The following is a 12,500-nucleotide window of genomic DNA, read 5'->3' on the forward strand; positions in this document are numbered from 1 at the left end:
GCATGTTTGTTTAAAAAGATGTTAACATTTTAAATAGAACTGCCCAGGGAACTTGTCCAAAGTAATAATTTGGTTGATGTATGACATCCAATTCAACTTAACTTTCAATCCATTGATGAGTAAAATTGTCTGGTATTAGAGTAAAATCTGTTACATCGCACCACTGTAAGTGAATAGGTTAAGGCTATATCAGCAACATTGCTACTTGTTGAAATGCACATTAAATTGACACATCAGTTATTACATGTACTTTTAAATGCCTGCACTCTTTAAAAAAATTAACAGAATTAACTATTGGAGGGTAATGTAAAGAGCTGTTTCTACCCATGTATATGATGTGAGTGTTAGCCCAACTAATGGAATTGGGCCCACACAAGGACAGAGAAGAACTCTGACCAGGGTTAGTTCTTCTCTGTCCTCATGTCGGCCCAATTCTATTAGTAGGGCTAATGCTCACATGGTTTACATGGGTAGAAAATAGCACTTCACATTAACCTCCAATAGTTAATTCTGTTGAAATATAAGTGATAAACGGCCAACGTTTGCAAAAACATAGCCGTCCTTTAAAAAATTCAGACAGGGAAAATTAATTTCCATGTTTGATTGTATTACAATGAAAAAACTGTGATGCTAAAATACCAGTAAAAGAATAAGACAGTGAGGGTTATTCTAAAGACACTTTATAGACACCTTTACAAGTTTACTAAAAGAAGACTTACTAATAGGTAAATTTCATACTGTGAGGCCGAGCTTCCTTTTTTTATCAAGACTCCACTGAGTCTTAACTGGAGAAGGAAGGACAACCACTTGTGAAAAATGAATTATCGCCTTGTTTTAACTGTGTTAAAGAGCAGGTCATGGGATCTTTTAACTTAAGCATTCATAAATAACTGGACTTAACAGTTCATCGCACTGCAAACACTTAGGAAGTACACACAAACACCACAAAAGAAGGACGTCCACAAACACAGACATCGTGACGGAGTCAAACATGATTACTTGGACTTTACCTTCAAACCTCTAAAACACTTCCTTTTTCGTCAAGACTCATGCCTTGACATGGTGAAGGAAGCTCAACCATTTGTAGACCAAGAAGTGCTCTTAACTGTAGTAACTTCTCCCTCTTTGAAGCTGAAATACAATAAATATTGGCTTGACTACTATGATTTCTTTGGCATTATCAGAAATTTAATTGTCAAATTAAAATCTAGGCCATGTTTACACAAACAGTATAGCCTCATTTGCACTCGCAAGCTTTCCTTGATAAACGTCCTTGTTCAAAAACTACATGTAGCATAGCAGTTTTTTTTAACAGGGACACTTGCCAGGAAAAAGATGTCATAATTATCAAGTTTTTCCATAAATTCCACTGCCATTTTTACTCAAACAGACTTTTTTGCATAGCAAGGGAAACATCCTTACTAGGCCATGAAACGCATGAAACGAGGAGAGAAGTTGAAAAGGGAAAGTTCTCCCGGGGTAAAAAGTAGGAAAAAGACCGGGTCTAAAAAAAAGAAAGATTCCATCAAGGAAACAAAGAAAACTCAGCTCGCTGCTAGGGACAAGGGGCTAAGTCTGCAATCAGGTACAATAATCTATGGCTAATGATGCAGCGTTGAATGCCTCTTTTGCGGGCCTTATTACCTCAATTGTCATTGGTCGGTGCAATCATAGCAGCATGACCCCATTCACACTTGCATTGACAAGGTGAGAAAACGTGTAAAATCTTTTCAGCAAGAAAACTCGGGGTTAATTTTTCCAGGAATAGCTCCTCTTCAAAATGAATTTATACAATATGTAGATTTGTCGGATTTTTACGAAATTTGGGCAAAATGATCGTTGGACATTGGTGCACGGAAGCATGTCGGGCTTTTAAAAAATTCAAAATATTTTTACTTTGACGAGTCTCTGCGTGTGTCGCAAAACAGAAAATTTTTCTATTAGTCAACTTCAAAGTTCATTTTCTCGGAAAGCAATAGGAAGATCCCAAAAGCCTGACACCCTTTGGTAGCCTATAAAGTACTGATTAATATAGTACAGTTTGTTTGGTTGTGCGTGATAATGCCAAGGAGGGTAATTCAGCAGTGAACATGTATGCTTTTGAGTTTGAAGCTTTATGCGCACTAAAGAAAGCCATAATACACCAAAATGTTCATATATTCGGATTCTTCATTTTATTACCTCTTCAGTGATATATATAGTTTGCTAGAGTTTACCGAAAATAACACACTTACGAAAGATTTCCCAGAAGGCACCCAAAAAGGTTAGCAGGAACCTTAATTATGGCTTAATATGAAAATCAAGAAAGAATGAAATTGCCCTGTTACTTTTCCTTGTTTTTCCAACATTATTTTGGCTTAAATCAGAACAGCATTTACGTGTCTTTTGAAGTCATTAATGCCAACCTTGGAACAGACTCGGTCCATAAATAACATGTTAAGACCAGGGCTCGGTTGGCATTCTTTGCCATTACCCATGACAGGCATGATCCATGACCAGAACTGCTGTTGCCATTTTTTAATTTGTTAACAAGATGCAACTTTCGACTTTCTTTTATGATGGGCACTGATGGAAATTATCACACAGGGCTTTCAATGAGATTTTGAGAAAGTGTCTACCCATATAAGAGTAGGTGGCCACATTGGCAGCCTCTGCTAGGGGGGTCTGGGGGCATGCTCCCCAAGAAAATTTTTAAATCTAGAAGCTTGGAAATATGATTTCCAGCTCTCTGGGCATCAAAAATAGCTAAGGTACATGTAATGACAAAATATTTATGAACAAAAGGAACAGTATTTTATTTTTTACAAGAATTTCACTTCATTCAAAGGCAATGAAAGAGCTAGTAAAATATTCTTCAGTAAGCAAAAACACCACAGTGTTTATGAGAAAACAATATAGACAGTAAAAATTTATTCAGAATACCTTAAGCCTGGGCACTTGTTCAAGAATGGTTAGCTTTTATAAAATGTTTGTTTTTCTTCATTTTTTACCTTATCAATTAATGACAAAGTCTCAAATTATGAGGAATAATGAGGGGGCTTTAGGTGCTCACTGAATCACTCGATCAATAGGATGTTAAATTTCTGGTTTCATTTGTTAAACAGCCAATGCGAAAGCGAGAATAACTTTTACATAACGATACTGCTAAAAATGGCGGAATGTGTTTTGATTGCGCATACAATCAAAATGAAGAACGCATACACTTTACACACAAATCCTCAACACAAGTGTGGGCAAACTTTGAACTTTTTTGGCACTATGGAGAGGTTAGGCTACATATATTTTAAGAGGTTTGTTTTTGAAGCTGTAGACCAAGTAGCTGGTGACCTGATGACCTATAGCTGCCGGAGCTCAGGTGATAGCCGGCTTCTATTGAAAGCCCTGATAAAGGAATACAGATTGGCTTGGCAGAAATAATAATTATACTCTTAAGGTAGACAAGTGTAAAGGCACAACTCAGAAAGGTTTTGTGTGCCTCGCAGGTTTAATAGGAACCTTCCCCATGCGGTTTAACTAAAGTAAGTTGTATTTTGGTCAGGAACTTTTTTTGTTTTAGTCTTCAGGAGAGTTCAGTTTACATTAGGGGTCACTACACATGTTGGCCATTAATTGCCCTCAAAATTCAACTAGTTTCTCCATCCAAAAAATCCCCCATGTATTTCATAAAATATTGCAAATGATTCATCATTATAGTAAGCAAACATACTTTACTTCCAGAGAAAAAAGGGCATGCATTGCATGCATGCAAATACTCATATAATGCTATCGGTTGTCACATATTAAGTACATGTATAAAAGTCCTTTCACTCTCTCTTTTTTAATGCTTTTCTTCTTTTCCTTAAAACTTAAATTGAAAAATCAATTTGGACTGGATAATCACTTTGATGCAATCGGCTCATTTGAAGTTTATAAAAGAATACGACATTAATTCGTTTAACACACATGTACAAGTGTGATTGGGAATTCACAAACATAATTACGTAATAGCTAAGAGTCCTTCAGCAAACATCGGATGTGAAAACTACCATACACACGGGAAAAAACGAAGAAAAACTTATGTAACGAAATATTTATGCTTTTATGCAATGTGGCGTTCGAAAATAAACCACTTACAAGACTTTTCAGATTCTTTCCCAAATTTTAAACAAGGGGAAACCATAGTACGTAAATTATTAGCGAAACAGGAAATGAATCACAGTTAAGGAAGAGGCAATCGCTAAAGTTGAACACAGTTGATACCGGCACGTAAAGCATCTTAACGTCTTGACTTCCAAACATGAGCTTACTTTAAGTTTGTTCCTTGGTTAAACCAATTTTCCCCTCTTCAGTTTTTGTTTTCAGTGAAACGGCAATACACATAACATGCATGCGTGTAACTTATAACATGCGTAAATACAAACGCCAAAACGAGAAAACATAATTAAGACTTAGTTTTTCAGGTTTAATATACATCTTTTCCAATTTAATGTGAAATTGCAAGTCTTTACCTTGTACTCTTTGATGTGCACAACACTTGAAAAAAATGCTGACTCGAATAACTTTGGGAAACCAGCTGGTTTTGTCAACATCTTTACCATAACATGCAAATTTGCACGAAGATAAAACACATCCTTTGTTTCGTCAGTTCGTTTCGGTGCAAAGTTCGCTTTCCGTAGTTGTCGTGAATTTAAAACAAATCAACATTCAAGTATAAAAAAAAAAAAATGTACAAAGAATTTAAGCTGAATGAAAAAAAGAAACCCATAAATTAGTAAACAGATGCTTGCAAGTTTAAGCTTATATCGCAGCGAAAAAGCGCACGTACAACCTGTGAAAGCCATTCTTCCTTAATCCTCTTTTTCAAAATCTTTGTTCCGCTTAGAGACGAAACGATTCGCATGTTTCCCTGACCCACTTTTACAAGAAAACACAAAGGCATCATACCTCCGTGGCATTCCTCCATTTCATAGTCCGATCCCGAATCGCTGGAGCTGTCTTCATCGATGTTGTGCTCGCCTTCGGTTCCATGATGGCCGAAAATGCGCGCTAAAAGTTCGCGCTGGGATAGCCTGGAGCTTTCCAAAGGATTCGTGTGGTAATTTGTGTGCACTAAAGCCATTAATGACTCCAAATTAACCTTGAAATGCCGCTTTGAAACGGGTAAACAATTTCTTTTTCAAGTCTGTATGTCACCGTCAATGAATGATTTTGGTGTTTTGTTATGTGAGCGTCGTTATTATCAATTTATTTTGGGCGTAACCTGCTGTCCAGTATTGAAGAGAGTGCGGGCTCGTGTAAGAATGAAAAGCTTACGTTTCGTGACGTTTCGTTTCATTTCGTTTCACGTGGCAAAACCATGCTTTGATCGCAGTATCATTCATTTGTAAAGAAAATGTCCAACTTTGAGAGGAAAACAATGTATCTCAAGTGAAAGCATAAGTTTTGCAGGGCGTGGATAGCCTAGGGGTGTAACGTGCAAACACTACTGCATCACGTCAGTCTTCAACGTCATACTGTCAGCGATGATGTGAGTCCGCACGCACACATCCCAGTGGGAAAACAAAGATCCATTCAACGTCACCTGCTTAAAACCCCAAGAAGACTATCATAAGTCAGTCGGTTTTTATTAAAGACCTGGACATCCCTAGTCAGTATATAATGTTGAACAAATCTTACTAACATAATCTTATAAAAGATTGTCAAGAATAGAAGCAGGCCGAAGCAGGCTTTGTATTGAGGCTACGTACTACTGGATTATTGGAAGATGTATTATAAAGATAGAGTCGAAACATTTAAAAAAAAGTGTGATTGTTTTTTCTAACCAAAGAAAGTGAATTGTACATTCACTGCTAATTTGCAGTGTTCATGTTCAAGTGCACGTGACGACTGCAATCTCGGGAAAAGTCCTGTCAATACTATTATGCCCACACAGTTCAGACGAACGTGACTAAAGGAAATGCACAATTTTTTACAATTTTTTCAAAACCAGCAGAAGTGGAAAGAGGCCTTCAAGTTCCCTGGCTTGGGCGTGATTCTTTTTTACTAACAGTCCCTTCGATCCTAAATCTTTATACCCTTATTATATTGAGTCACGTATTTGGTCCAGTAGCAGTTGTTCTATTTTCGTTAGCATGTAGAAAATCAAGAGCTACCGGTTTTGCCGGGCTTTCGTACAGCCAATCAAATTCGTCGACTTACAGTCACAAGACTAAATCTGGTTGTTCACTGGGAATTCAAAAGTTGTTTATATGCTACAAGTGCAAAACAACACGTCTGGAAAAGTGGCATCGGAAGTTGTCCAGTGTTGTGTCGTGGAAAATTGAAGATAGAAAGAGATCGTTTGGTGCAGGAAACAAAATATATATTACCGAGTTTCGCGTGAGAAAATTGCAAAACAGCTGAAGCCGGGAGATTGTTGGAAGATTCTGCTAATCGCTATACCTCAAAATGGGTAAGCGTGTCAAACATTTCAGCTTAATTTGCACTTTCTTGTTTTGCACTTTCTTGTTTCAACCAAACTGGAAGATTCATGACGCCAGAAGCAATTTTCGTGGCTAACGAGCCAGTCGCAGATGTCGTGAAATTCGTGTTGTAGAATTCATCATTAGCGAGAAGCAAGACGGAACAGTTGCTTCAGTTTGCTCTTTATAGAGCTTTTATTTTTGACGGCTAATTTGTCGACGGGTTGAACAGATTTTTTGCACTTACAACATTATTAAGGTGCCACTGAACAGTGCTATAATACAAATCAGACTAAAGCTTGGTAATTGTTCGTTGAATAACTCTGTTAATTTAATGTTTTAGCAACTAACCTTAGCATTAAACAATGGAACAAATTCATTTGTGAGTCCACGCAATCCCAGATTTCATATAACGTCTCGCTATTGAACATCTGTGCTTCGCCGTCATGCAAATTTGTAAGATTTTAATGTACGTTTCTCTTGATATTTCTGTTGGAGGCTAATATCGAGTTCATTCCGTAAAGACGAAAAAAAAAAAACTAAGATATTTGCCTTCGTTTTACTACTACTTTAACACCAAAATTTCAATCTTCTTCTTACCATCCGAACAGTCCGATTTCTTAAAAAATAGATTGAAACAAAATTCTATTGTCAGAAAAAATAATTTTGTCTTGCCAGAAAAAGTGTTCATATTTTAATTGCATTTACTCCACAGAATTACTGAGTTAAATTTCTTTGCTCAATAAAGTGCGAGTTTTTTTGTTATGATATTGGCCGAAAATGGTGCCTCACTATTTCACCAATGGGAATGAGAAGAACTTGACCAGTTAATATGCTTGCTTGCCCTCTTCAAGAATGTAATTTGCAATAATTATTGTTTGCTCCCAGTTTAATTTGATTGCCTTTTTTGATTGGTTCTCTGTCTCAGTCACGGTTTCTCCAGAGACTGGAGTAATTTTGTGATTTGTTTTTTAATTATTCTATCGCAAGCAGGTGTCACTCAATCTATGTAGACATATGGGCCAATATACTATTATCCAACCATGTAAATAAGGGGCGTTACTAAACCACAAAACAGCAAAACGAAACACCAAAATACCATGTTTGACCCCACCATACTTTGAATACTAACCGACAAAGGTTGGATTTGAGATTAAATATTGTTTTATGCCTGCATGGCCTAAAACGTTATTGCTCCTCATTCAGTGAGATTAAGATTAGGATTCAGATTAAGACTGAGATAAGGGACAATAACGTTTTGGCCATATTAAACCTCAAATCCAACCTTTGTTGGTTAGTATTCAATGTACGGTGGGGTCATACTTGGTGTTTTGGTGCTTTCTTTCGCTGTTTCGGTGTTTCACTAATTCGTTGTTTAGTAGAGGCCTGTAAATAATATTTAGCACAGCTTTCTCAAGGGGGTAAACCAAATATTGCCAAGCAAAATCACGCCACCACTTTTTTTCCTGCCATTATTTTTCCTGAACTCTGATACAAACAAGCTCTATTATGAGTCTCTGTTTGACCAAAAAGAAGCGTTGATGAAGAAACTGTTTGATGAAATCACCAACAATAATTCGCACAAATTACGTCAACTTCTGTCACCTCTAAACGTTCCAACAAGAGATCTCAGAAAACAGTGCAAGTTTAGGGTGAAATGTATGCAATTCCATGAATTATTGTTTAGTTAGTTAATTGCGACAAAAAGTTTTAATTAGTTTTAATTGAAATCGCTTTTTAAACTCTTTTGTACTTCTCATACATATTTTATTCTATTCAATGAACATAGTTTTTAAATTTACATGTAGGTTTTTATGAGATCTAACAGTAATTCTTAAATTGTGTGTATCTTTAATTTACTGTAAACTTAAGCAAATTCAGCCTTTTTAGCTGTGAGGTTTTAAGTGCAATAAACATCTATTGTTTTGTGTATGTTCCCCCAGTACACAAATGAAGAAAGCAATGTGGAAACTTGTGCATATAGAGATTATATAAAGGTTTTACTAAGGTCCTTGAGCAATAGTGTTTAAATGGAGAATTTCCTCCCAATATCATTCATGAAATGGTAAAATGAAATGATTTCACTAACTTGGCCTGCTTCAGTTTCTGATCTTATTTGATTTGTGCTTATCACTTAACCAGATAACTTTAAAGGCCCACATTCTGACACCCAAAAGTCATCGTGGTCCTTTTTTTTGTTTTCAAATGATGGCTAATGTCCAATGCAAGATCTGATTGGCTGAATGCATGCAGGAAACAACATGCCAGCCATTTGACGTGACGGTGCATGATGACTTTTGGGCGATTGTCGCCCATTAAGCCTAAAAAAAAAAAAATAATAATAATAATAAAAATATTATTATTATTATTATTATTATTATTATTATTGCTATGCCAATGTTATTGGCAAAGTTTTATTACTATTATTATGATTCGAGCAAGTTTCAATCGAGTGTAGTAAAGCCAAAGCCAAAGTAATTACTTTGTCCAATCACAGAGGATGGAGACAATCCGGTAAACCAATCAAGAATCAAAGTAATTACACATAGCCGACACAAAGTGCGGGAAAATGTGCATGCACGAGCCGCAATTGGTTTTAGTTTTACTTCTGATTCTGGCACTTGAACTTTGAACCAATTGCTGGGTGAAGTAATGCAAAACCACAGCAATTTTACTGATTTCTTTTGACACTCAATTGAAAACCGCTCTATGATTATTATTATTTATTATAATTATTACAATTGATTTTTTTGAGAGGAGAAGGATATAAGGGAAGGCAACTTGAAGTACCAGTAATTATGACTGGTAATATTAATTTTTCTTAAACATTAGCACTATTTTTGTTAAATCTAAAATGTACTTTATTTGCAAAATCATTCTTAATTGATATTATGACCAGCCTATTTTTTGGCGATGACAATAGTGGGGCACAGGACTAGAATTTATATGATGGCAATATGGAAACCATCATGATGGTGACTTCCGTGAACAAGGGCACTTGCGCAGTTTTAAATAGCATCTTTGCAAAAATTTGTTCAAGCTTGTTCGTGATTGAGCTCCAGATGATATGTAGTTACCTCTTGGGCAATGCCTTACCTTCTCAAATGTTGCATGTGTCAGACATGAATTTTAGTTGTTCAGTTTGGTATTAGTCTCATGATTTTCAAGAAATATTGATTTCAATTATATATTATATTGTATTATATTATATTCATTTCAAATTTCAACTGAAATCCTTTCCATCCTGTCTGAATATTGATGTATCAAATATGGGCTCTTGTATTCCGACATAAAAATATTCAAACTTCTTCCAGTACCTAAGTAATAGTTTGTTGATTTTTCCTTCTAATTCTTAAATTCATAGGACTTCTTTCCACTCAGAAAAGTTGTGAACTAAGTTCATTTCATCCCTGGTCTGATACATACCATGAACAGTGGGCATGGAACAATGAAGATAAGTCACCATCAGTGTATCTATGTCTCAACAATAAGGTTGCCTGTTTTTACATTGATCCAGTGATTGAGAGCACTGGAACTGCTGCAGTGCGTGGAACTAAGGCATTCACCCATGGTCAACATTACTGGGAGGTTAAACTAAGTTCCGTCTTTGGGACCTCCATAATGATCGGTGTCGGAACAAAGGATGCTTTACTTCAAACCAATGACTTTGAATTTGTTGATCTCATTGGAAGAGACAACCAGAGCTGGGGGCTATCTTACAAAGGCAAGATTTGGCACAATGGCCAGGTTAAACAGTACTGTGAGCCATTCTATGATTCCACAGTCATTGGGGTTTTACTTGACATGGATGCAGGAACTCTCTCATACTTCATGAGTGGGAAACCTTTGGGAATTGCATTTACTGGCCTGTGTGAGAAAGCAAAGGAGCTGTACCCTATAATTTCATCCACATCAACTCTCTCTGAAATAGAACTTTGTGACAGTACATGTCGTTATGTGTCACTGCAGGATCAGTGCAGAATGACAATAGCTAAGCTTGTCAATAAGGACAAAATCGATTTTCTTCCTCTTCCTCGGGGTATGTGTCAGTCTTTAAAAGGAGTTTAGTAAATGGTTACTTTAATAATGTACTTTTTTATTACTGTACATACTGGTAATGTGTTTGCTTTTTTTGACAAAAAACGGTTTTAAGTCATCACTCTCAAAGTTTTCTTTTTGACATATAGAGAAATAAATATTATTTATATGTAAATGGTATTTGTGAGAAAACAAAAGTGGCTCTTTCATTGAGGAAGTACAATAATTTGCATCTACAGTTTTTTTACCGACTGACCCATACACGTTCAAAATGCTTTTTCAGTAGCGAGATCTGTGCAAGTACTGTACGAGTGTAAGAAATCATTAAGAAAAGGTTTTAAGAGTTAAAAAATAGATATTATGGTTCAGTTTTCAACTCTTTAACCCTTTCAGTTCTGTGAGTGAGACTTGAAGATTTTACTCTGTCTAATCAAGCACAGTTTTATTTGTCAAATGGGGGCTGTTTCAGGGATGAATGGGTTCATTAATGCAGGCTGTGGTATTTATTTATTATAATATTATTATTTATTTACGACATTATGAGCGATGACATTCCCAGGGAGGACAAAGAAATAGGAGGCAGTGTGGCCCAGTGATTAGGGTGCTAATGCCTTGAGATCCGGAGATCACGGGTTCAAGACCCACTCTGACCACTCGTTTAATTTGTTCCTGGTAGTCCCTGGCTCAACTTCCCAGCTGCACTTGTAAAATAGCCAACTGGTTTGCCTCCGGCCAGTTGGGATTCTGAACAGTTGTTATTGTTCCGTTCCCATGCTTCGTTAATTGTGTTTCATTGGCCCCTAAAAGCCCGTATGGGGAGCAGTCAATATGTATGTATGTATGTATAGGACACGAGGTCCTTTACATAGCCAATGCCTCCTGGTCAGCTGCCAGAAAAATTAGAAAAAAGGCAGACTACCGGTAGTATATTTTAACCCATTGACTCCCAGGGGTTCCCCATTGACGAGTATAAAAATCGTCTGGCGTTAGACAGAGTAAAAGTCTGGCCGGTTTGGATGTGAAAGGGTTACATGGGGACATAGTTTTTCAGTGAATGATTAACGGGATAATACAACAGAAATAAATGAAATCTAAACGATAACAAAAATTAAGCTAACATGAAAAAAAAAAAAAAAAGGATTAACACCAGGGCTCGAAATAACCGCCGGTCAACTGATTTGGGAGTTGACTGGTCAACGTTTCGTCTTGCCGGTCATGTTGACAGGTCACATTTGACCATTTTGAAAATGAAATAAATTAAAATTTCCATGCTGTTCAGTTGTTTCAGTTGTACATATGTAGCAAGTCGCTGTGTATTGTCATTTGCCGAACTTTGATCTGAAATCCTGGGTGAAATGCAACAAGAACTGTTGTTGACAATGAGTGCTTTAAAGTGCTATAAGCTCTAAGCAACAACTTTTTTGGAAATAAATAATGCCAGTTTTGGTTCATGGGCCCCAGTTTTAAGAGTTATTTATTTTTAATTTAATAATTTGACAGGCCAGAAACGGTACATGACTGAGCTAAAATGAATTTGGCCGGTCATCGTGTCCGGAGACTCTCCGGAAATTATTTCAAGCCCTGAACACATGCTTTTAGATGCCAGCTAGGTTCGGTCGCCTGCAGATCGATATAGGGCAAATTATATGCCATGTGCGGATGATATTTTCTGGATCGAAGGACTGTGTAAGGCGAGAATTGAAAAGAGCTTTTAACCGAGATTTAAAAAGAGATGTCTGCTCCGAGGAACGGATTTCCAGAGGAAGAGCATTCCATAGAGGACAGACACGAACAAAATATGACTCGCGGTGAGTAGAGGTGTGCACACCAATGAGATGAATATCCAAGCTCAGTGGATCCAGGGCGTGTAGAAGAGCAAGAAAACTGGACTGGACTGGTAATTGACTGAAGAAGAGCTACCCTCCACCGACTGTCGACCAACTGTTGGTCAACAATTGACCGTCAAATAAGCGGCAGGTTTAATACCAACACAATACCGACAGATTATTCTGAATGTGGGGG

At 36.9% G+C, this 12,500-nt stretch overlaps 2 protein-coding genes across 2 annotated transcripts in view; one reads left to right on the forward strand and one right to left on the reverse strand.

The window, feature by feature from the left end:
* LOC138014491 (SPRY domain-containing SOCS box protein 3-like) overlaps positions 1–5,213 on the reverse strand; it is an 8,081-nt gene extending 2,868 nt beyond the window's left edge. The window contains exon 1 of the mRNA XM_068861570.1: positions 4,924–5,213. Within this exon, the coding sequence (XP_068717671.1) occupies positions 4,924–5,098 (175 nt within the window). The 5' untranslated portion in view covers positions 5,099–5,213. The remainder of the gene's footprint in view (positions 1–4,923) is intronic.
* Positions 5,214–6,205: 992 nt separating this feature from the next.
* LOC138014492 (SPRY domain-containing SOCS box protein 3-like) lies at positions 6,206–11,751 on the forward strand. The gene is made up of 2 exons (XM_068861571.1): positions 6,206–6,430; positions 9,805–11,751. The coding sequence occupies exons 1-2, from the start codon at positions 6,427–6,429 to the stop codon at positions 10,506–10,508; spliced, it is 708 nt and encodes a 235-aa protein (XP_068717672.1). The 5' UTR covers positions 6,206–6,426; the 3' UTR covers positions 10,509–11,751.
* The last annotated feature ends 749 nt before the right edge of the window (positions 11,752–12,500 follow it).

Source organism: Montipora capricornis, chromosome 8 (genome assembly GCF_036669925.1).
Source record: "Montipora capricornis isolate CH-2021 chromosome 8, ASM3666992v2, whole genome shotgun sequence".
Classification (NCBI taxonomy): Eukaryota; Metazoa; Cnidaria; class Anthozoa; order Scleractinia; family Acroporidae; genus Montipora; species Montipora capricornis.